Source organism: Anomaloglossus baeobatrachus, chromosome 7, assembly GCF_048569485.1.
Source record: "Anomaloglossus baeobatrachus isolate aAnoBae1 chromosome 7, aAnoBae1.hap1, whole genome shotgun sequence".
Taxonomy (NCBI): Eukaryota; Metazoa; Chordata; class Amphibia; order Anura; family Aromobatidae; genus Anomaloglossus; species Anomaloglossus baeobatrachus.
In genome coordinates this window covers 253,058,502-253,081,343 of record NC_134359.1, presented here as the reverse complement: position 1 = coordinate 253,081,343, position 22,842 = coordinate 253,058,502, and the positions used below count along the sequence as shown (strand labels likewise).

At 46.8% G+C, this 22,842-nt stretch overlaps 1 protein-coding gene across 1 annotated transcript in view; it reads right to left on the bottom strand.

The window, feature by feature from the left end:
• CCZ1 (CCZ1 vacuolar protein trafficking and biogenesis associated) overlaps positions 1-22,637 on the bottom strand; it is a 149,051-nt gene extending 126,414 nt beyond the window's left edge. Inside the window, exons 1-5 of the mRNA XM_075319172.1 lie at positions 22,515-22,637; positions 17,059-17,149; positions 10,011-10,108; positions 9,749-9,842; positions 91-165 (exon numbers count right to left, since the gene is read on the bottom strand). Coding sequence (XP_075175287.1) covers positions 91-165; positions 9,749-9,842; positions 10,011-10,108; positions 17,059-17,148 — 357 coding nt within the window. The 5' untranslated portion in view covers position 17,149; positions 22,515-22,637. The remainder of the gene's footprint in view (positions 1-90; positions 166-9,748; positions 9,843-10,010; positions 10,109-17,058; positions 17,150-22,514) is intronic.
• Positions 22,638-22,842: the final 205 nt, after the last annotated feature.

The window sequence follows — 22,842 nt, the reverse complement described above, 5'->3', positions numbered from 1 at the left end:
TATATATGTTATATTTCAATATATATCTAACACATAGATTTTTTTTTTTTAGCGGGTGTGTATAGAGTGAAGGTGCTGCTCTGTACATACCAGGATCTCATCTTCTTGATATTCTAATACGGGTTTCCCATCTTTTTGCTTTTCTACAACAGGATTTTTAACCACCTAAATATTTTAGAAAAAAAAAAATTAAAGTAGTCAGTCCACTTACAACAATAATCTAGCTATATGTACGAGTCTTAGAGATGGTCACAATGCACAGAATGTTTGTATGAGCTGGATAGCTAGATTATAGGTTCTGTGCCCGCTGTGCCGCAGTATCTGCGAGGCGGATGGCAGAGCCTCATTACTGGGCAGCAAGATAGTGCTGCAAAGTCAGCAGTTATTAATTGTGCAACTGGAGCAAAGTGCGGATTTCAGATTCCTCCCTGGAGATACAGTTTCAGACGGATTTAGTTTCTATTTGCCCATTGTTCAGCGCGGTAAACACAGGAACACGTCTTGGAATATTCATGCCAAGGGTGAAACAGAACACCGGTTTATGCAAATGCAGTCTACTTGGTATGCGTCATTTGTATACCTATCCTTCCATCACATTTAGGAAACCCTATAACAAGGTGCCCACAGACATTAGATCATTATCAGTTGTCTATGGGCGAGTGCAGACAGTAGTTGACCAATATATGATCTTCCAAGACACATAGATAGAACAAAAGTGGTGGATCCCAGTGAACATCCACCTAATGTGTCCATTGCTGGTGGTCGCACATGCTCAGTATCTCCTCCTGGATCTTGCTAGGGATTCCTTGAGATCAGAACTAAGACGAGGCTTCTTCTCACCAGCATTGAATACATAGGATGAATAGGGGAACAGACCCATATAGGTCCGCCATCAATTACAAAGCAAGACCATCTCTGGAGAACATTGGCATATCCATGCATTATTTGGAAAGCCCCTTGAATTCATTGGTACATAAGGGAATTTATCACCTTACCGCCAAATCCATCTGCAGACTATAACTAATTCTGGGGTCCCAGTGTATTATTTTTAGAGGACCCTTCTATAAAAACATCACACAGTTTACAGAACAGACCCAGTAAATGGTTATTCCCAAGTTGGACATTGGTAGATCATCAACTGGATACTCCATTAATGTTTGATCAATGTGGGTCCCAAAAGGAGGGTCTGAGTCTACACTATATGGACACAGTATTGGGACACTAAAGGAGCTTTAATGAAGATTTCTACATTTCTAGATGTAAATTAGGAGTTGTTCCCCACTTTGTAGCTCTAAGAGTTGAAATACCTCTTACAAGATTTTGAAGGAGTCTGTGGGAATTTTTGACCATTCATCAAGAAGAGCATTTGTGAGATCAGACACTAATTTTGGAGGAGAGGGCCGGGCTCACAATCACCTTTCTAGTGCATCCCAAAGACTTTTGAGGGGTTGAGGGGTCAGGGCTCTGTGTGACCAGTCACGTTCTTCCACACTAAGCTCCCCCAAACCTTGCATTTATGGCCCTCCAGGTACAGTCAAAGGTCTTCTCCAAACTGTTCCCACAAAGTTGGAAGCTACAATTGTCCAAAATGTCTTCTATGCAGAAGCATTAAAGAGGATCCATCAGTAGGATCAACACTCCTAAGCCCTTTATATAGGGCATTGAGCTCCTAGAAGGCTGAAAAAAAATTGATACCTTGATGTCTGCGATTCGATGTCTTATTCCAGAGAAATAAAAGTTTTTTTTCTTAATATGCAAATGAACTCTTAAGATCTATGGGCCAGACATAGATCTCTCCGAGAATCTGCCTCCAGTGATTATGTAACATGAAAGGAGGAGTTACCAGTGTGAGACATGTAATGACTGACAGTCTGCTCTCTTGATCTCACAGAAGAGCACTCTTTCAGTTAAAATGCACTGTAGGCAAACTCTCCAGGAGACCCATGCCATGAAGCTCCCAGTGGGGGCACAGTTTTGTACTAATGTGATTACCAGAGGAGGTCTGGACTTTGCAGTTATAGGGTCAGCAGAGTGTTGGTGAATTTTTTGCCCTCTGCTCCTGACCACTCAGCCCCCACCTCCACTCTAACATTTCATGATCTCCACTTTATGGCTCCTTCCATTTTTCAAAAATATCACTTACAGGTGATGGAAGATTTAGGACGGAAGAAGAAGGGAATTTTGTTTACTTACCGTAAATTCCTTTTCTTCTAGCTCCAATTGGGAGACCCAGACAGTAGTGACAGTGGGTGTATAGCTACTGCCTCTGGAGGCCGCACAAAGAACTACACTTAAAAGTGTAAGGCCCCTCCCCTTCTGGCTATACACCCTCCCGTAGGAGTACAGATTCCTCAGTTTTAGTACCAAAGCAAGAAGGAGGAAAGCCAATAACAGTTTCAAAAACAAATTCAATCCGATAACTAGATCGGAGAACTTAAGAAACAACGTGAACAACATGTGCACCCGAAAAAACGAAACCCTAAAAACAGATAGGGCGGGTGCTGGGTCTCCCAATTGGAGCTAGAAGAAAAGGAATTTACGGTAAGTAAACAAAATTCCCTTCTTCTTTTTCGCTCCTAATTGGGAGACCCAGACAGTGGGACGTCCAAAAGCAGTCCCTGGGTGGGTAAAAAGATACCACATGAACGGGCTGTCATACAGCCTCTTCCTACAGGTGGGCCACCGCCGCCTGAAGGACCTGTCTACCTAGGCTGGCGTCTGCCGAAGCGTAGGTATGCACTTGATAGTGTTTGGTAAACGTGTGCAGACTCGACCAGGTAGCCGCCTGGCACACTTGCTGAGCCGTAGCCTGATGCCTCAACGCCCAGGACGCACCAACGGCTCTGGTAGAATGGGCCTTCAGTCCAGATGGAATCTGAAGCCCAGCAGAACGGTATGTGTGAAGAATTGGTTCCTTGATCCACCGCGCCAGGGTGGATTTGGAAGCTTGCGATCCCTTATGCTGACCAGCGACTAGGACAAAGAGCGCATCCGAACGGCGTAGAGGCGCCGTGCGAGAAATGTAAATCCTGAGTGCTCTCACCAGGTCCAACAGATGTAAACCCTTTTCAAATTGGTGAACTGGATGCGGACACAAAGATGGCAAAGTGATATCCTGATTGAGATGAAAGGAAGAAACCACCTTGGGAGAAAACTCTGGAATTGGACGCAGTACTACCTTGTCTTGGTGAAATACCAGGAAGGGAGATTTGCAAGATAACGCCGCCAGCTCGGACACTCTTCGAAGAGACGTGACCGCTACAAGAAAAACTACCTTTTGTGAAAGCCGAGAAAGGGGAACCTCTTTCAAAGGCTCGAAAGGCGGCTTTTGAAGAGCAAGGAGAACCTTGTTCAGATCCCAGGGTTCCAATGGCCGTCTGTAAGGAGGAACGATATGACAAACTCCTTGGAGAAACGTGCGTACTTTAGAAATCTGTGCCAAGCGCTTCTGAAAGAATACGGATAACGCGGAGACTTGACCCTTAAGCGAGCTAAGGGACAAACCTTTTTCCAACCCAGACTGCAGGAAGGAAAGAAAAATTGGCAATGCAAATGGCCAGGGAGAAAACCCTTGAGCCAAGCACCACGCTAAGAATATCTTCCACGTCCTGTGATAGATCTTAGCTGAGGATGGTTTTCTAGCCTGTCTCATTGTGGCAACAACTGCCTGAGATAAACCTGAGGCCGCTAGGATCCAGGACTCAATGGCCACACAGTCAGGTTCAGGGCCGCAGAATTCAGATGGAAAAACGGCCCTTGAGACAGCAGATCTGGACGGTCTGGTAGTGCCCACGGTTGGCCTACCGTGAGATGCCACAGATCCGGGTACCACGACCTTCTTGGCCAATTTGGAGCGACGAGTATGGCTCGCTGGCAGTCGGACTTGATTTTCCGGAGAACTCTGGGTAACAATGCTAGAGGTGGGAACACATAGGGGAGTCGGAATTGCGACCAATCCTGAACCAAGGCGTCTGCCGCCAGCGCTCGGTGATCGTGAGACCGTGCCATGAAAACTGGGACCTTGTTGTTGTGCCGTGACGCCATCAGATCGACGTCCGGCGACCCCCAGCGGCAACAGATCTGTTGAAACACGTCCGGGTGAAGGGACCATTCTCCTGCGTCCATGCCCTGGCGACTGAGAAAGTCTGCTTCCCAGTTTTCCACGCCTGGGATGTGAACTGCAGATATGGTGGACGCTCTGCTTTCCACCCACGTCAAAATCCGCTGGACTTCTTGAAAAGCTTGGCGACTGCGTGTTCCCCCTTGGTGGTTGATGTACGCCACCGCCGTGGAATTGTCCGACTGAATCCGAATCTGCTTGCCTTCCAGCCATTGTTGGAAGGCTCGCAGGGCAAGGTAGATTGCTCTGATTTCCAGAACATTGATCTGCAAGGTGGACTCTTCCTGAGTCCACGTCCCCTGAGCCCTGTGGTGGAGAAACACCGCTCCCCACCCTGATAGGCTCGCATCTGTCGTGACCACTGCCCAGGACGGGGGAAGGAACGACTTTCCCTGTGACAATGAGTTGGGGAGAAGCCACCAACGTAGAGAATCCTTGGCAGTCTGAGAGAGGGAGACAGTCCTGTCGAGGGACGTCGATTTCCCATCCCATTGGCGCAGAATGTCCCATTGGAGAGGGCGCAGATGAAACTGCGCGAACGGGACTGCCTCCATTGCTGCTACCATCTTTCCTAGGAAATGCATGAGGCGCCTCAGTGAGTGCGACTGGCTCTGAAGGAGAGATTGCACTCCAGTCCGTAGCGAGCACTGCTTGTCCAGTGGAAGCCTCACTATCGCTGATAGAGTATGAAACTCCATGCCAAGATAAGTCAGAGATTGGGTCGGGGTTAGATGAGACTTTGGAAAGTTGATAATCCACCCGAAAGTCTGGAGAGTGTCTAGCGCCACCTTCAGACTGTGTTGGCATGCTTCTTGAGAGGATGCCTTTATAAGCAGGTCGTCTAGGTACGGGATGACCGAGTGACCCTGCGAGTGCAGAACAGCTACTACTGCTGCCATGACTTTGGTGAAGACCCGGGGGGCTGTTGCCAGACCGAAGGGTAACGCTACGAACTGTAGGTGCTCGTCGTGTATGACGAAACGTAGGAAACGCTGATGCTCTGGTGCAATCGGCACGTGGAGATACGCATCTTTGATGTCTATTGATGCTAGAAAATCTCCCTGAGACATTGAGGCTATGACGGAGCGTAGGGATTCCATCCGGAACCTCCTGACTTTTACGTGTCTGTTGAGCAACTTCAGATCCAGGACGGGACGATACGATCCGTCCTTTTTTGGGACCACAAACAGATTGGAGTAAAAACCGTGACCCTGTTCCTGAAGAGGGACGGAGGTCACCACTCCTTCCGCCTTTAGAGCGGCCACCGCCTGCAACAGAGCGTCGGCTCGGTCTGGTGGTGGAGAAGTTCTGAAGAAACGAGTTGGCGGACGAGAACCGAACTCTATCCTGTACCCGTGAGATAGAATATCTCTCACCCAACGGTCTTTGACATTTGCTAGCCAAATGTCGCCAAAGTGGGACAGCCTCCCACCGACCGCGGGTGTGGGCATCGGAGACCGCAAGTCAGGAGGACGTCGTTTTGGCAACGGTTCCTCCGGCTGGTCTTTTTGGGCGTGACTGAGACCTCCAAGAATTTGAACGTCTCTGGTCCTTTTGAGTCTTTTTCGACGAGGCGAATTGGGACCTGCCCTGTCCTCGAAAGGACCGATAACCAGACTGACCCCTCCTCTGTTGGGGCTTGTTTTGTCTGTGTTGCGGTAAGGAAGAGTCCTTACCCTTGGAGTGTTTGATGATTTCATCCAAACGCTCTCCAAACAATCGGTCACGAGAAAAAGGCAAATTGGTTAAGCACTTCTTGGAATGAGAATCTGCTTTCCAATGTCTCAACCACAGAGCCCTACGCAAAACAACTGAGTTGGCTGACGCCACTGCCGTGCGGCTTGTAGCGTCAAGAACAGCATTAATCGCGTACGACGCAAATGCCGCCATTTGCGAGGTCAATGGTGCTACCTGCGGGGCAAATGCACGTGTGACTGAGTCGACTCGCGCAAGCCCGGCCGTGATAGCTTGGAGTGCCCATACGGCCGCAAAAGAAGGCGCTAATGACGCTCCAATCGCTTCATAGATGGATTTCAGCCAGAGCTACATCTGCCTGTCAGTGGCATCTTTAAGTGCCGCTCCATCTTCAACAGCAACCAAGGATCTGGCTGCAAGCCTGGAAATTGGAGGATCCACTTTTGGACACTTGGTCCAACCCTTGACCACTTCAGAGGGAAAAGGGTAGCGTGTATCTTTAAGTCGTTTAGGAAAACGCCTTTCAGGATAAGCGTGGGGTTTCTGGATTGCGTCTCTGAAGTCAGCGTGGTCCAGAAAAGTGCTTAATGTACGCTTAGGGTATCTGAAATGGATTCTCTCGTGCTGCGAAGCTGACTCCTCTACAGGAGGAGCTGGTGGGGAAATATTCAACATCTTATTGATGTTAAATATAAGATCATTAACTATTGCGTCACCATCTGGTGTATCTAGATTGAGAGCGGTCCCAGGATCAGAATCCTGATCAGTTAAGTCCGCCTCATCACCCATAGATTCATCCCGCTGGGATCCAGACCATTGAGATGAATGTGAAGGCCCGTCATAACGAGCCCGCTTAGGCTGCCCGGGGCCATCGTCCGAGTCAGAGTCTTCACCCTGAGGTGTAGATGCCCGTCCCGGAGCTAGGAGCTGAGGGGGACCAGGGGGCAATACATGCACAGTGTCCGTGGTCTGAAGTACAGGCCTAGCTCGCAATGTGTCAAGAATTTGTGACATAGTGAGAGACATTCTGTCAGCAAAAGCTGCAAACTCAGTTCCTGTCACCTGGACAGCATTCACAGGTGGTACACCCTGGGACACGTCCAGCAGAGGTCCCGACTGTGCAAGCGCCGCCGGGGCCGAGCACTGCACACAATGGGGGTCCGTGGAGCCTGCCGGTAGAAAAGTCCCACATGCGGTGCAGGAAGCATACAATGTCTGTGCCTTGGCACCCTTGCGTTTTACGGGCGACATGCTGCTGGCTCTCTGCATGTGAGAGAGTCTATAGCCAAAGGGCGACCAGCGCTATGTAATACCAAGTATTTGTAACAACAAAATACTAAGAATACTAAGAATACTACGAGCACAAGAGGGGGTGAGCCCTGAGGGCTGCTTACCGCCCGCTGAACAGCGGGTAAGAGGCTGCAGAATGCCTTGTCTGGGTCTCCCCGGCTCCCCTCTGCAGCTCAGCGTGTCAGCAAGAATGGCTGCCGGCTACTGTGGAGAGGGGCGGTCCGTGGGAGTTCCCAAACAAAAGTGCGGGAACAGTGTCCCCTCTGTGCTGACTGTGAGGGCTGGAGTATGTAAAAAACGACTCCAGCCCTCAGCGCTGATGCACTGGCCAGCGTCCCGCCCCTCTCCTGACTGGCAGGTCTGTGGGCGGGAACGAACGAAAGCAGGCCGCAAAAGCCGGGGACTCGAGTTATCAGCACGGCCGCCGTAAAAGCGCGGGCCGCGCTGAAGTCCCCGGCGCACCGCAAGTGCCAGCCGCGCCGCTGTTCGAGCGGCCGGCGCGACCGAGTTCTGGACGTGGGCAGCGTCCCGCCCCTCTCCTGACTGGCAGGTGTGGGGGCGGGAACGAAAGGAAGCAGGCCGCAAAAGCCGGGGACTGTAGTTATCAGCGCGGCCGCCGTAAAAGCGCAGGCCGCGCTGAAGTCCCCGGCGCACTACAAGTGCCAGCCGCGCCGCAGTCCCAGCGGCCGGCGCGGCCTATTCCCATAAATGTGCCTGCTTCAGCAAAGCTGAATGAGGCCATGGCACAGGCGCCGCAGCGCTGATGTCCCCCGGCGCACTACAACACCCAGCATGCTGCGGTGTGAGCGCCAGATACACGGGGACACAGAGTACCTTGAGGAAGCAGGGCCATGTCCCTGATGTACTCCGCTCCATCCAGCATCTTCTCCAGGGGCTGTAGATGGAGCACGGTCTCTGTGCCTGGAGACCGGTAAATCCCACTTCACCCAGAGCCCTGTAAAAAGGGATGGGGAAGGAATCAGCATGTGGGCTCCTGCCGCCGTACCCGCAATGGGTACCTCAACCTTACAAACACCTCCGACATAAGTGGGGTGAGAAGGGAGCATGCTGGGGACACTATATGTGTCCTCTTTTCTTCCATCCGACATAGTCAGCAGCTGCTGCTGACTAAAAACAATGGAGCTATGCGTGCGTGTCTGACCTCCTTGCGCACAAAGCTAAAACTGAGGAATCTGTACTCCTACGGGAGGGTGTATAGCCAGAAGGGGAGGGGCCTTACACTTTTAAGTGTAGTTCTTTGTGCGGCCTCCAGAGGCAGTAGCTATACACCCACTGTCACTACTGTCTGGGTCTCCCAATTAGGAGCGAAAAAGAAATGTCATGTACGGACTTGTTACGCCAGGGGCTCCTATTACAGGACTGCACTGGTATCAGTGAGCTCTGCACCACCAACTGGACTCATGGTAGTTAAGACAGACGACATGGTGGGAGCCTCATGACTCAAGGCCATCTGTGCATTGCAGATTAACACATCTATTTTTCCGCTGTTGTCAGTCTTTTTATTCCATAGGAGAATAGGACTAAAGCTGGGTTCACACATAGAGACAGCGACGTCGCTGTTACGTCACCATTTTCTGTGACGCAACAGCGACCTTGTAAGTCGCTGTTATGATCGCTGCTTAGCTGTCAAACACAGCAGAAGCAGCAGCGATCATAATGACACACGTCGCTGTGCTGCAACATGTGCAGAGAGCAGGGAGCCGCGCACACTGCTTAGTGCTGGATCCCTGCTCTCCTAGCTACAGTACACATAGGGTTAATTACCCGATGTGTACTGCAGCTACATGTGCACAGAGCAGGAGCCGGCACTGGCAGCGTGAGAGCGGCGGAGGCTGGTAACGAAAGTAAATATCGTGTAACCAGGGAAAGGTCTTCCCTTGGTTACCCGATGTTTACAGCTTACCGCAGCTGCCAGACGCCAGCTCCCTGCTCGCTTCATTTCGTCGCTCTCTCGCTGTCACACACACAGCGATCTGTGCGTCACAGCGGGAGAGCAACGACCAAAAAATAAAGGTGGACATTCAGCAACGGCCGGCGACCTCACAGCAGGGGCCAGCTCGTTGCTGGATGTCACACACAGCGACGTCGCTGCAACGTCACAGAAAATGGTGACGTAGCAGCGACGTCGTCGTCGCTGTGTGTGACACCACCCTTAGGGCTCGATTAGATTTGCAGTTCTATGGGACTTCCCACTGACGGATTGTAGACCTTAAGCTAGCGCACATAAGTAATGTTCTTTATGGGCCCATGATAAAAAAAAAAAAAAAAAATCAGAGCATGCATTATTAAGGTACAATAGACTAGAATAGTGCATGCAATACTAGACATCTCCTGCCCCGGTCCATGACACAGATAAGGTACATGGAGCTAAATCTTGGCCACAATTTGCGAAAATCACTGCCGCAATTTTTAATATGGCCATGTGAACCCGACCGTATAGGATTTTATACAACAGTGCCTCCACTTTCAGCATCGAAGACACAACATTATAAGTTGTGTCTCTGTGCTGACAACTTGTGGCCTAATTCTGCATCGATACTACTCAATCTGGAGTCAGGTCTGTTCTTTAATATGACCAAAAGGATAAAAAAAAAAAAAAAAAAAAAAAAAAGTTGGTCTTACCATCACCATCCAAAAACCGTCTTCAGGCTCAAGAAAGAATTGCCTGTTCTTCTGTGTGTGTAATGACTGCGCTGGCTTTGTTGGGTTAAACGTTCTAAAAGCAATGGACATGCAATAAAAAAAAAAAAAGTGAAAAATTACATGAATTACTATAATATCCACTCAAAATTCGAGTGAAGTGCTCCATGCAATGCTAGCAAAAAGTACAATACAAATTGCTCCGGCCGCCTTGGAGCACAGCCATGTGAATTTGCACCATTACCTGGTAAACTGCACGATGGCTTCACATAAGCCGACATTTTTAATTTTTTCATTAGTCTCAATTTCGCTTGGATGGTAAAAAAGAATCTTTTTTTCTTCCTGCATAAAAAGAATAGGAAAAAGAAAGGATAGCCATTAAGCATCACGTTATAGGTGTTGTCCCCAATTCGGATGACCACTTCTTAAAAGGGGATATCGAATACTGTTACATTGATGGCCTAGCCTTAAGGCCCATTTACACGCTACGATATCGCTAGCGAGGGTACCCACCCCGTCGTTTGTGCGTGGCATACAAGATCGCTAACACCGGTCACACATACTTGCCTTCCTAGCGACGTCGCTGTGGGAGGTGAACAACCTCTTTGTTAAGGGGGAGGTTCGTGCGCCGTCACAGCGACGTCACCAATAGAAGCGGAGGGGCGGAGACCAGCCGCATTAACAACACGCCCACCTGGTTGCCGGAGGATGCAGGTAAGCTGTAGTTAGTCGTTCCCGGGGTGTCACACGTAGCGATGTGTGCTACCTCAGGAACGACGAACAACCTGCATCCACAACGACCAATGAGATTTTGAAAATGAACGACGTGTCAACGATTAGGTGAGTATTTTTGATCGTTAACACTCGCTCGGAGCAGTTACACGCAACGACGTCTCTAATGACACCGGATGTGCGTCACGAATTCCGTGACCCAGACGACATATCGTTAGTGATATCATTGTGTGTAAATGGGCTTTTCGGGTAGGTCATCAATGTGTGACAGGCCAGGATCTGACATCCGGCACCTCTGCCGATCAGCTGTGCTCAGTGGCAGCAGCCAGAAATACTCAGTTTCAGAGCTGTTCCATTTTCTGATAGCGGGTGCTGCACATCCTCTTCAGATCAATAGGAGGCGAATGTGCAGTACCCGGCTGCTATCAGAAGACGGAGCGGCTCCGGAACTGAGCATTTCTGACCGCCTGCTACCGCAACCGGGCGCTGCTGCCCATTAATGGCAGCTGATTGGCTACTGAGCTCTTGTGGCATAACAATGTCACATGAACCTTGGGAGACCCAGACTCGACACCGCTTGGACAACAACCCCTTCTCATGCCCCTTGTTCGCCCCCGTAAAAATAAATAAGCCTATACTCACCTCTGGTGTGGCTGCAGTTCCAACGATGTCTGAAGCCGCTTATCTAGGGCATACGTGACATTGTTATGACACAACCAATCAGCGCTGGCTTCCTTTCCACTGCCTTCCGACATTTAAGCAGGATGTGAGTGCAGCGCTCACATCCTGCTCAAATGTCTGAAGGCAGGGAGGCAGACACTGGGTGCTGATTGGTGGCTGGGCTTGGGTGTCATAACAATAGCACGTGGGCACTGGGAACGCAACTTCAAACATCACTGGAACAGTGACCGCCCCGGAGGAGAGTATAGAGTAATTTATTTTATCGGGGCCGAACAAGGGGCATGAGAAATGGTTGTCCAAGTAGTGCACATCCCCTTTAAATAAATAGAGTCACAGACAGAAACGTTCCCTCCAAAATGTGTAACCAACAGGAACTTTAGGGGCGTGAATAGAAATGTGAAACGTCTCCATCCATCAGTGTTATTTGATCACCATGACATAGGAGTTCTAAGATAAGATGGACGCCACAGACACAATATGGAGACTGTTCTCTCACACTATTCAAACTAATATAGTGAGCAGCAGGGAACAAATGGGACAGAGTAGAATTTGACAATAAGGCCACGTGCACACGTTGAGTATTTGGTGAGTTTTTTTACCTCAGTATGTGAAAGCCAAAACCAGGAGTGGGTAAAGAAAAGAAAAAAAAAATTTAGAAGTGGTGCCCGTGCTTCTATACTTTCCTCTGATTGACCCACTCCTGGTTTTGGCTACAAAGTCTGAGGTAAAAACTCACCAAATACTCACTGTGTGCACGTGGCCTTAGGGAGGAAGGCTGCAGTAACAACTATAAGGCTATGTGCCCACGCTGCGGAAAATGCGCGGAATTTGCCGCGGAAATTCCGCGGATTTTTTAAAAATCTGCAGCACAGCTACTCCCCAGCCATTCCTATGGCATTTTGGAACTGCTGTGCCCACGCTGCGGATTTTTCCGCAGCGGAAATAATGCGGATTTCCCTGCGGAAAAATCAGCAGCATGTCAATTATTCCTGCGGATTTCTCCGCAGGGTCCCATATACTTACCTGCCTCACCAGAGTCACATTCTCCGTCCGGTGTACAGGAGCGCGGTGGATCCACGTACAGGAAGGAAGAGGTGGGCGGGGCCTGCACAAGCTCCGGTCATGTGACAGCCGGAGCTAGTTCAGACCCGCCCACCTTCTCCTGCAGACGCTGACAGAGTGACCTGGCACCGGAAAGCGAGGTGCTGCGTGATGGAGGTGAGTATGAACTCCCCCGATCACTGCAGCACTTGTTCTGCATTGAGGATGCAGTGCAGAAGCCATGGTACTGTATCCTCAATGCAGAATGCCCGCAGCATATCCACAGGACACTGTCCCCGTGGGCACATAGCCTAAGGCCACGTGCACACTGAGTATTTGGTGAGTTTTTACCTCAGACTTGAGGTTTTTTTAAACCAGGAGTGGGTAATACATACATCAGTGGTGGCCGAGTTTCTATTATACTTTTCGTCTGATTGTCCCACTTTTTATTTTGGCTACAAATACTAAGGTAAAAAAAAACTAAATGTGGCCTAAAAGGGTTTGTTTGCAGTCTGTTAACCTGGACACACATAGGTCAGCATAGGAGCTGCAGACCTGAAACGGTGGAATGTTTTTTTAAAATCAAGATTATCTGCAGGGTTGTTACAGTTTTCTTTTTGATTTAGTGATAAATTAAAGAAAAACAGCTATAAAAAGTGAACGTCCCCTTCAACAAGACCGATACTTCTGCAAATCAGGTAATTAGTGAAAAGCGTACGGCTCAAATTAGGAAAATCATGTTACACGACTTCCTGAGGGCCGGTAATGTGACGCAGATCAAACTCACAAGGCTTTTCTCTTTTCTAAATACAAGCAATTCTTTGTGTCTGACCCCATTTACTAAAATCCAACAAAGATCCCACCCAGGAAATATTAGTTTAATCTATCCGTGCTTGTTTTTTGTTTTTTTTCCCCTTTTTTAAAATTATGAATTACCCCTTCCTGATGGCACTATTATAGATAACTTGTAAAAATCAAAATTGGCTCACAGCCATTATATATATATCTCTATATCTATATATATCTTCACTGTGCTTGATTGGCTAGCAGACTCACCTGACCTAAACCCCATAGAGAATCTATGGGATATTGTCAAGAGGAAGAGGAGTGACACCAGAGCCAACAATGCAGACGAGCTGAGGGCTGCTATCGAAGCCACCTGGGCTTCCATAACACCTCAGCAGTGCCACAGGCTGATCACCTCCATGCCACGCCACATTGATGCAGGAATTCATGCAAAAGGAGCCCCGACCAAGTATTGAGGGCAGTTGACTTTTTAGTAGGCGCCAACATTTCTGAGTGTAAAATCATTTTTTCAGTTGGTCTTATATAATATTCTAATTTACTGAGATAACGACTTTTGGGTTTTCATTGGCTGTAAGCCATAATCATCAACATTAACATAAATAACCACTTTAAATAGATCCCTCAGTGTGTAATGACGCTATATAATATATAAGAATAGATCCCTCTGTGTGTAAAGACGCTATATAATATATAAGAATAGATCCCTCTGTGTGTAAAGACTATATAATATATAGGAATAGATCCCTGTGTGTGTAATGGCTCTATATAATATATAGGAATAGATCCCTCTGTGTGTAATGACTATATAATATATAGGAATAGATCCCTCTGTGTGTAATGACTCTATATAATATATAGGAATAGATCCCTCTGTGTGTAATGGCTCTATATAATATATAGGAATAGATCCCTCTGTGTGTAATGACTCTATATAATATATAGGAATAGATCCCTGTGTGTGTAATGGCTCTATATAATATATAGGAATAGATCCCTCTGTGTGTAATGACTATATAATATATAGGAATAGATCCCTCTGTGTGTAATGACTCTATATAATATATAGGAATAGATCCCTGTGTGTGTAAAGACTATATAATATATAGGAATAGATCCCTGTGTGTGTAATGGCTCTATATAATATATAGGAATAGATCCCTCTGTGTGTAATGACTATATAATATATAGGAATAGATCCCTCTGTGTGTAATGACTCTATATAATATATAGGAATAGATCCCTGTGTGTGTAATGGCTCTATATAATATATAGGAATAGATCCCTCTGTGTGTAATGACTATATAATATATAGGAATAGATCCCTCTGTGTGTAATGACTCTATATAATATATAGGAATAGATCCTTCTGTGTGTAATGACTCTATATAATATATGCGTTTCTCTTTGTCTATTGAAGAAATAAATTAACTTATTGATGATATTCTAATTTATTGAGATGCACCTGTAATTTTACAGCCATTCATACATGGATCTTCAGAGTAAGTGCACCAGCCTCATCAGGTCAAGGATAATTTAAAGCAGTACATATTTGGTAATGTGAAATCAGTTAAAGCAGCTTATATAGGATGTGTTCCTGATCTGCTGAATCTGTGCCATTAGCTCCAGTAGCGCGACCTCACAGGGGAAGACAAAATCCATATGAAATGGGTTAAAATACGTTCTGGAAGAATGGAGGCGGAAAGGTATACAGAGGGGTCTTATCTTTTGCATCCTTCTGAGCCAAGATGGTTGGGGAGGGAAGAATTGGTAGGTAATTATGGATTGAATCCTAACCAAATAGTCCAGTAGGATCAGGTGAAGCATAAGGTTATGGCTCAATTGCAAGACATATCGTCGGAGGTGTCACTTAATACATTTGACGGCCTGATCAAGTTGGCACAAACGTGCTCGTCAATTTCAGCAATATATGGGGCACTGCGAGACCAGTTGACTGGCTACCAGCCAGAGAGTTTCTTTAAGCCATGGGAAAAGCAACTAGGGGATTCCGACATTGGAACAAAGATCAGGGAAGGGTAGAGGGCCCTACGAAAGAAAGGCAATACTGAATGAGCAGTGGCGGGAGGCTCAATATAAAGTGATGCATCGGAAGATCTATGCATTCAATTTGCCCAGAAAGCAATCCTGAGAGGATTAGGCTAGTTTCACACTTCCGTTGGGTGAAATCCGCTGGGTCATTTTGACGCATCTGTTATTTTTGTGGTGTCAACGGATGCAACGGACCCGTTATTTCACAGGAATACGTTAGCCGATTCCTGTGAAATAACGGACCCGTTGCATCCGTTTGGCGTCCGTCTAACAAAATGCGTCAGCTCTTTTTTTTTTTTTTTGTTTTCCAGCAGCGGAAAGGGAGCCATTGTAAATCTTAACGGAAGCAACGGAATCCGCTGGTCGGCGTCATTTTGACGCAAGCAAATAACGTTGCATTCAGCGTTGCTTCCGCTCGGCAGAAGCAACGGAGCGTCGGCCAACGGAAGCAACGCAGGTACTTTTGGCACAATCTGTCATCAATGCAAGTCTATGGGAAACAGCGGAATCCGTTAACGGATTCCGCTGATTCCCAAGACAGCGGATTGCGCTAAAACCCCCCCCCAAAAAAACGGAAGTGTGAAAGTACCCTTACTCATTGTCAGAAATGTAATTTAGAAGCTGCGGATCTCTACCATGGATTGTGGCTGTGTCCCCACCTTGAGCCGCTGTGGGCCCAAGTATCAAAGGGTGTTGCTAAACTCTGGGACATCAAACTCCTTCTCTCCGCTACTCTGGTTCTGTTCCATGCGTGGGAAGAGGTGAACGTCGAGGGGAGGAGGAGTAAACATCCCCTTTACTATTACATGTAATCATACTTGCAACAAAGAGGACGATACTGAAATATTGGTTGGAGTCAAAAGTACCGTCGATCGAAGAAGTAATGATCCACATAAACCGGCTGATGGAGTTAGAGGGCCTTGATGCTAGAAGGAAGTGGGGACGATTGGGCAGTCACTTCAAAAAGTGGAGGGAGTTTATTATAACCTACTACAATTCGGAGGTAATAGAACGCTTAATGTCACCATTTAAGGAGACGGCATGGTATCACTCTGAGAAGTTAGGTGGTACACTTGGAGGATTGGAGGTGGGGGTTGAAGGCGACTAGGTGGGAGTGGGTTTGAGCAGAGGGGGGGGGGTGCAGGAGAGTTTAACAAGATGGTTGCAAATTCATTCATATAGTTAGTTATAAGGGTTTCCGCGAGGTATTAAAGATTCCGAGTCTTAGGGGTACTTTGCACGCTGCGACATCGCTAGCCGATGCTAGTGATGCCGAGCGCGATCGTACCCGCCCCCGTCGCACATGCGATATCTTGCGATAGCTGCCATAGTGAACATTATCGCTACGGCAGCTTCACATGCACTTACCTGCCCTGCGACGTCGCTCTGGCCGGCAACCCGTCTCCTTCCTAAGGGGGCGGGTCGTGCGGCGTCACAAAGCCAATAGAAGCGGAGGGGCGGAGATGAGCGGGACGTAAATATCCCGCCCACCTCCTTCCTTCCGCATTGCCGGTGGAGGCAGGTAAGGAGATGTTCCTCGCTCCTGCGGCTTCACACACAGCGATGTGTGCTGCCACAGGAGTGACAAACAACATCATATCTCCTATTGGTGCGACATTATGAAAATGACCGACGCTACACAGATCACCGATTTTTGACGCTTTTGCGATCGTTTATCGGTGCTTCTAGGCTTTACAAGTTGCGATGTCGTTACCGGCGCCGGATATGCGTCACTTTCGATTTGACCCCGACGATATCGCAGTAGCGATGTCACAGCGTGCAAAGTACCCCTTACTGTGAACATTGATTAGATGTTGTAGTACTGAATTGTAAAAGGAGTGATCTAAAATGTTCTTGTCATTTTGCTGATAATATTGTTGATAATATTATTTGTTTCTATGTAATGATTTGTTTGCTTTTGAAAAGCAATAAAAAAAAAATTAATGATTAAAAAAAATAAGTTCTGAAAATAAAGCGTCACTTACCTCTCCTTCCCTAGGACCAAATTTGGGGTTATAGATGAAGAAACTCAGTAGAGACGGGGAGTAATGCTTCTCCTGCACGGCAAAGGCCATCCTGCACAGACACAAGGAGAAGATCAGACACCGCACAAGAAACTGCTCTTTACAACTCGGAAAACAAATCTGGTTCCTCAAAAGACAGACACAAGGGAATAAAACTGAACCACAGACGCTTCACTGTCACTGATGGAAAACAAATGGCTTTGTGAGATCCGAAAAATAAGATATGGCATTGGGGGGTCTTATCCTGTGGATCAGCTACCAGTAATTTCACAAGGGAACCAGGCGACCCCCATTCTTCTTATCTCAGATGCAAGACCATGACCAAGAGTGATCAAGTAGAATGAGAGTTGGACATTCGAGCGGCTTCTTCAAAATTTACGGCATAAATGAAGTCAACTTAGCACTATACAAGGCCACCTCCATCACTGCAATTAAAGGGCTTGTCCAGACACAAAACATTGACGACCTATACTTGGGATGGGAAGTCCAAAACCAACCACCCCTGGATCAGCTGCCATCAGCTCCGGCCGGATGTGCAGTGTATGGAGCTGCACGGTACGGGTCCATTCGATGTCCATCCTCCTATACTGGGGCTGTGATGTTCGGCTCTGATCAATGTTTATATAAGGCCACCACCAGTGCCGATAACAGCTGATTATTCATGGACCCCCCCACTGATCCTCCAATACTATGAAAGTAGCCCCTATAATGCCTCTCCAAAATAATGTACTGGATAGAATCCAATGCAATCAAAAAAACTCATCTACATGTCCATATGATATTAAAAAAAACAGTATATAAACAAGGTAGTTCCAAACCTCAGAACAATATGGCATCTCTGCACGCGTTTCAACCTCCTTTGTCAGTCGCCCCCCTGACAGAGCAGAATGAAACGCACGTTGGGGAGCAGGGACGCGATATCACTCGGAGCTTTGATACAGGCATATGCCATTTTATATATGGATCATTTGTTCCACTTAACTTCCTGGCATTTATATTCATTTAGTATCCATGTGGTCTTCATAATACCTTTGCTTGGTGCTATAACGTGATTTATACCTTGTATCCATCGTGTCATTCTGTTATACTATCTCCACTAAACTAATTAATTGTACTATGATCTGACTTATGTATGATGGATAGTCTTTTTCTAGTTCCCTTTAAAAGGATATTTGACTTTCGGGAGAAATTTCAGGATGATATTAACATGTCCTCTAACTTTTTTTCAGGTGAACTTAATGTGCCCTCTAATTTTTTGGATGCTCATGTCCAACTGTTCAATGTTTCAGGAATTTTTGCACAACTTGCTGTTCTCCAACAAGAAGCTTAATGGCAAAATGACAACAGGTGTTTGATTCATGAGTCGGCTCATATTTCGGGGTTCAATTAAAATTGGTATTAAACAGTCCTCCTGATCATGCTGTCCACATTCTGACATCATGAGACCAAGATCACACCTAACAACTGATCAGCAGCACCGCACCATTGCAAGACTTCAAGCAGGATGTTCTCAGACGGAAGTGTCTACTGAGCTTAAAGTGTCACCAGAAAATTGCAACATAGATACAGAGAGACTGGAAGAGTCCCAGAAAGGCAGAGAAGTGGACGTCCTCTGGCCACATCCCCCACTGATGACTGCTTCATTATGAATAATACCCTTCTGGACTGGATAATCAACACCACACAACTTCAGTCATATTTAAGGGAGGTGAGAGGCCCCATGTGTCACATTAGACCATTCAAAACTGTTTACATCAGTGTGCTCTGCGTGCTAGACAACCTGCAAGGGGAACTGACCAACCACAAGGCACAAGCGTCATCTACACTGGACGAGGGACCAGTGGCCTCAGCGCTGTTCACTGATGAAAGTTGATTCACACAGAACAGAAATTATGGCTGACATGATGTTGGGGATGTCAAGGACAGTGCTCTGCATCAGCCACTGCTGTCACCAGTTGAGCCTTAGCTGGTGGTGGTGGTGTTGTAGTGTTTATCTGTGTGTCTAGTCAGTACAGAACTGTCCTACGCTGTGTGAATGGTACACTTCCAAGCCACTACTACAGGAATAACATCATTAATCCAGTCCTTGTGTCTCTGCATGAAGAACACTGGCCTAATGTCATCTTTATGGACAACAGTACTCCAGCTCATTGAGGTCTCTTCATTCGGGAGCAGCTGCTGGAGACTGGGGGACCTCAAATGGGAGCGGCTGCACTTTCTCCAGACCTGAATCCCATAGAAAACCTATGGGATCAGCTGAGTCGCCCCTAGAACCTCAATGACCTGAGGGCTGCCCTTCAAGAAGAGTGGGATGCCGCCTCCGCAGACAATAACGCCACTGGTGACCAGCAGGAGGCGTGGTTGTCAGCTGTAACTGATGCTCAAGGCAACAGGACAAGTTATTAAGACAATGACATTTTTGGGAGGTATATCCACCACTGGTGTTGGCTTTTCTTTAAATAAATTAAGATGAGGAAATCCCCATTGCTACTTCTACATAAATCTCCGACTGTCATGATAAAATATCAGTGTAGCCTGAACTTTTTACATAAATTTCACCAGAAAGTTAAATATCACGAACTTTGTGAGTGGTGTATATTAAATGTAACGTGAACTTTTTTCCCCCATCTAATATATAAAGCTGAGTGTATGTATGTATGTATGTATGTATGTATGTATGTATGTATGTATGTATGTATGTATGCTAAAGGAATCCACACCGTCGCAATTACAATCACAAAAGTTTGCACAGACGCCTCATGTGACACAGGGAACGTCAGACTATGTTTTGACAAGAAAATTTAACTTCGCGCTATACAGTTACTCTCCAAAAAAACTGCCTCCATAAAACTGACTGGAGCTGCGAGCTACAGGCTATTAATAAGAGCTGTGATTGGTTGCTGTAGGAACAAAGGACATTCATGGTATAAGAAACTTATGTGTGAGGTAATATGATGTCGGTGGAGAGACATACACAGACAGACACAGATTGAGAGACAGACAGGCACAGTCAGAGAAAGAGACACACAGGGAAAGACACAGACAGACAAGAAAAAAAAAAAAAAGCCAGACAGACAGAAAGACACACGGGGAAAGAGACAGAGAGACTGATACAGAGAGAGAGACACAGAGATAGGGAGAGAGACAGAGAGACTGATACAGAGAGAGAGACACAGAGATAGGGAGAGAGACAGAGAGACTGATACAGAGAGACAGAGACACAGAGATAGGGAGAGACAGAGACTGATACAGAGAGACAGAGACACAGAGATAGGGAGAGACAGAGAGACTGATACAGAGAGACAGAGACACAGAGATAGGGAGAGACAGAGAGACTGATACAGAGAGACAGAGACACAGAGATAGGGAGAGACAGAGAGACTGATACAGAGAGACAGAGACACAGAGATAGGGAGAGACAGAGACTGATACAGAGAGACAGAGACACAGAGATAGGGAGAGACAGAGAGACTGATACAGAGAGACAGAGACACAGAGATAGGGAGAGACAGAGAGACTGATACAGAGAGACAGAGACACAGAGATAGGGAGAGACAGAGAGACTGATACAGAGAGACAGAGACACAGAGATAGGGAGAGACAGAGAGACTGATACAGAGAGACAGAGACACAGAGATAGGGAGAGACAGAGAGACTGATACAGAGAGACAGAGATATAGACACAGATACACAGAGTCAGACAGGGAAAGAGACAGACAGAGACAGACAGACAGGGAGAGAGACAGTTACTATCCCAGGCAACGCCCGGGTACTACAGCTAGTATGAAATAAAGTTATTTTTTGGACTTCTGTGCACTCATCTGTTTCCCTTTTCTTGGGTGATGTGTTTCCATCATTACTATACACTTGGGCTACCTTTCATTTTAAAAAAAGTAGTAGTCGGGTCTATGATTCCATTCATCTCCCCTATCAATTCATTTGGACGTCCATCATCATTGCTCCGATCTCAGATTGCAATGCACGGACTGACCGATCCAAGCATAATAGCCTCATAGACATATCATAGAGATCGGACCGATGATCACGGACATCAGAAAAAGCCCTCAGCCACAGCCTTCCAGCTGGAGTGTCGGGATATCAAGGGCCGCTGTTCTGGTGGTCAATGAGGGTCCCAACAGTCAAAGCCCCACTGTTAATGGAAAGACGATAATTTGTTAACACTTCAAATTGCAGATTACGCTTTAGTAAAATTATAAGAAGATATTCAAGAAATAGCTTAAATGGGATATTGCTTATCCACAATATAGATGACAAATTTGTGGATCAGTGGTGGTCCGACCTTGAAGAACCCAATCACCAGAATCAGACTGAGGTGCACATGAGAGGACACTTCAATCTCCAGGAGATTGGGGTGACAAAGAAACTGCCATATGCTGGCTTCTGTATCCTGGCCTCCTACGACGTGACCGCTGCGGCTGATCACAGCACACAGTGGATTGATACAAATTCATCATCACTGGAGCATGACATACAGGAAAAGACATCTTGCGCTAAAGGTAATTCTGATCCAGAGAGACCCTCGAAATGGAAACCTAAGACCGGGTGATTCATTCTCCATTTTGAATGGAGCGGAGATACACATGATCAGTCTTTCCTCCATCCATTGTCTGTGAGACTGCGGAGAAAGCAGAGTGCTGCGCTCCCCCATCAACAACTAATGCAGCGTGTGCACATCCGCTCTATGTATGAGAAGTCGGGGGGCTCCAGAGCCCCAATCTCAGGATCAACAGGACTCCCAGAGATCAGCAGGATAAAAGGGAGCCTCAAAGAGACGAGAGAAGGGGAGATGAATCTGTGACATCTATACTCACCAATAAGAGACCCTCAGATGATGATGATGATATATATATATATATATATATCATAGGCAATCAACACACACAAAAAACCCACTAGTGTGGTGCGGCCATAGACCGGGAGAATGACGTTTCCAGGTCGTAGTTACTACATAATATATACATAAAACAGCAATATCCCCCCCCAAAAGAAATAAATAAAAAAAAAATAATATATAAATAAAAAAAAAAAAAAATACACATACATATATTTAGTAAAATGAATGGGGTTAATAATAAACCTACACTCATCTTAGGAAAACAGGCAGGAAAAAAAAAAAGTTAATGCTTTTTGATGAAGATGATAAAAATAAAAGGAGAGCACAAAAAATTTTTTAAACATAAATAAATGGACAATCAGGACAGTGAGGGGTTAAAAGAGAACTAAGTCCCTGCACGTCTACACTGCGGATCATATGCCGTTATGGTGTGCAGCGAGAGAACTACAGGGCCCAGCATGTCTGCCCTGGCATTATCCTGCCAGTGGCTCTATTAAAGGGGAGAACTACAGCCCCCAGCAGGGGCATCGTGCACTATCTGCTGTCCGCCCGCAGCCCTCACCTGATCAGCCGCACATCACCCCCTCACATATTTTCATAACACAGAGGCACAACCAGGAAGAACTCTGCAACTGCTCCATCTACAGAGGGGTGTCCACACCGCCAGAAGCCCACACACTACAGGCTTTATGGACCATACCACTGCAAAACACCCCTCCTCAGCTGAATGGGTAGACCTGCAGCCGAGAAGTCGTCACGGGAACAAACCATATAGTAATCGTAAGGGGCTGTTTTTTTACACCATGGTATTTACAATCCGGATTCTTAGAGGGATTTACTCTTAATCCCCCCCCCTCTCTACCGTTATCGAATGGTATATTCTGAAGTAA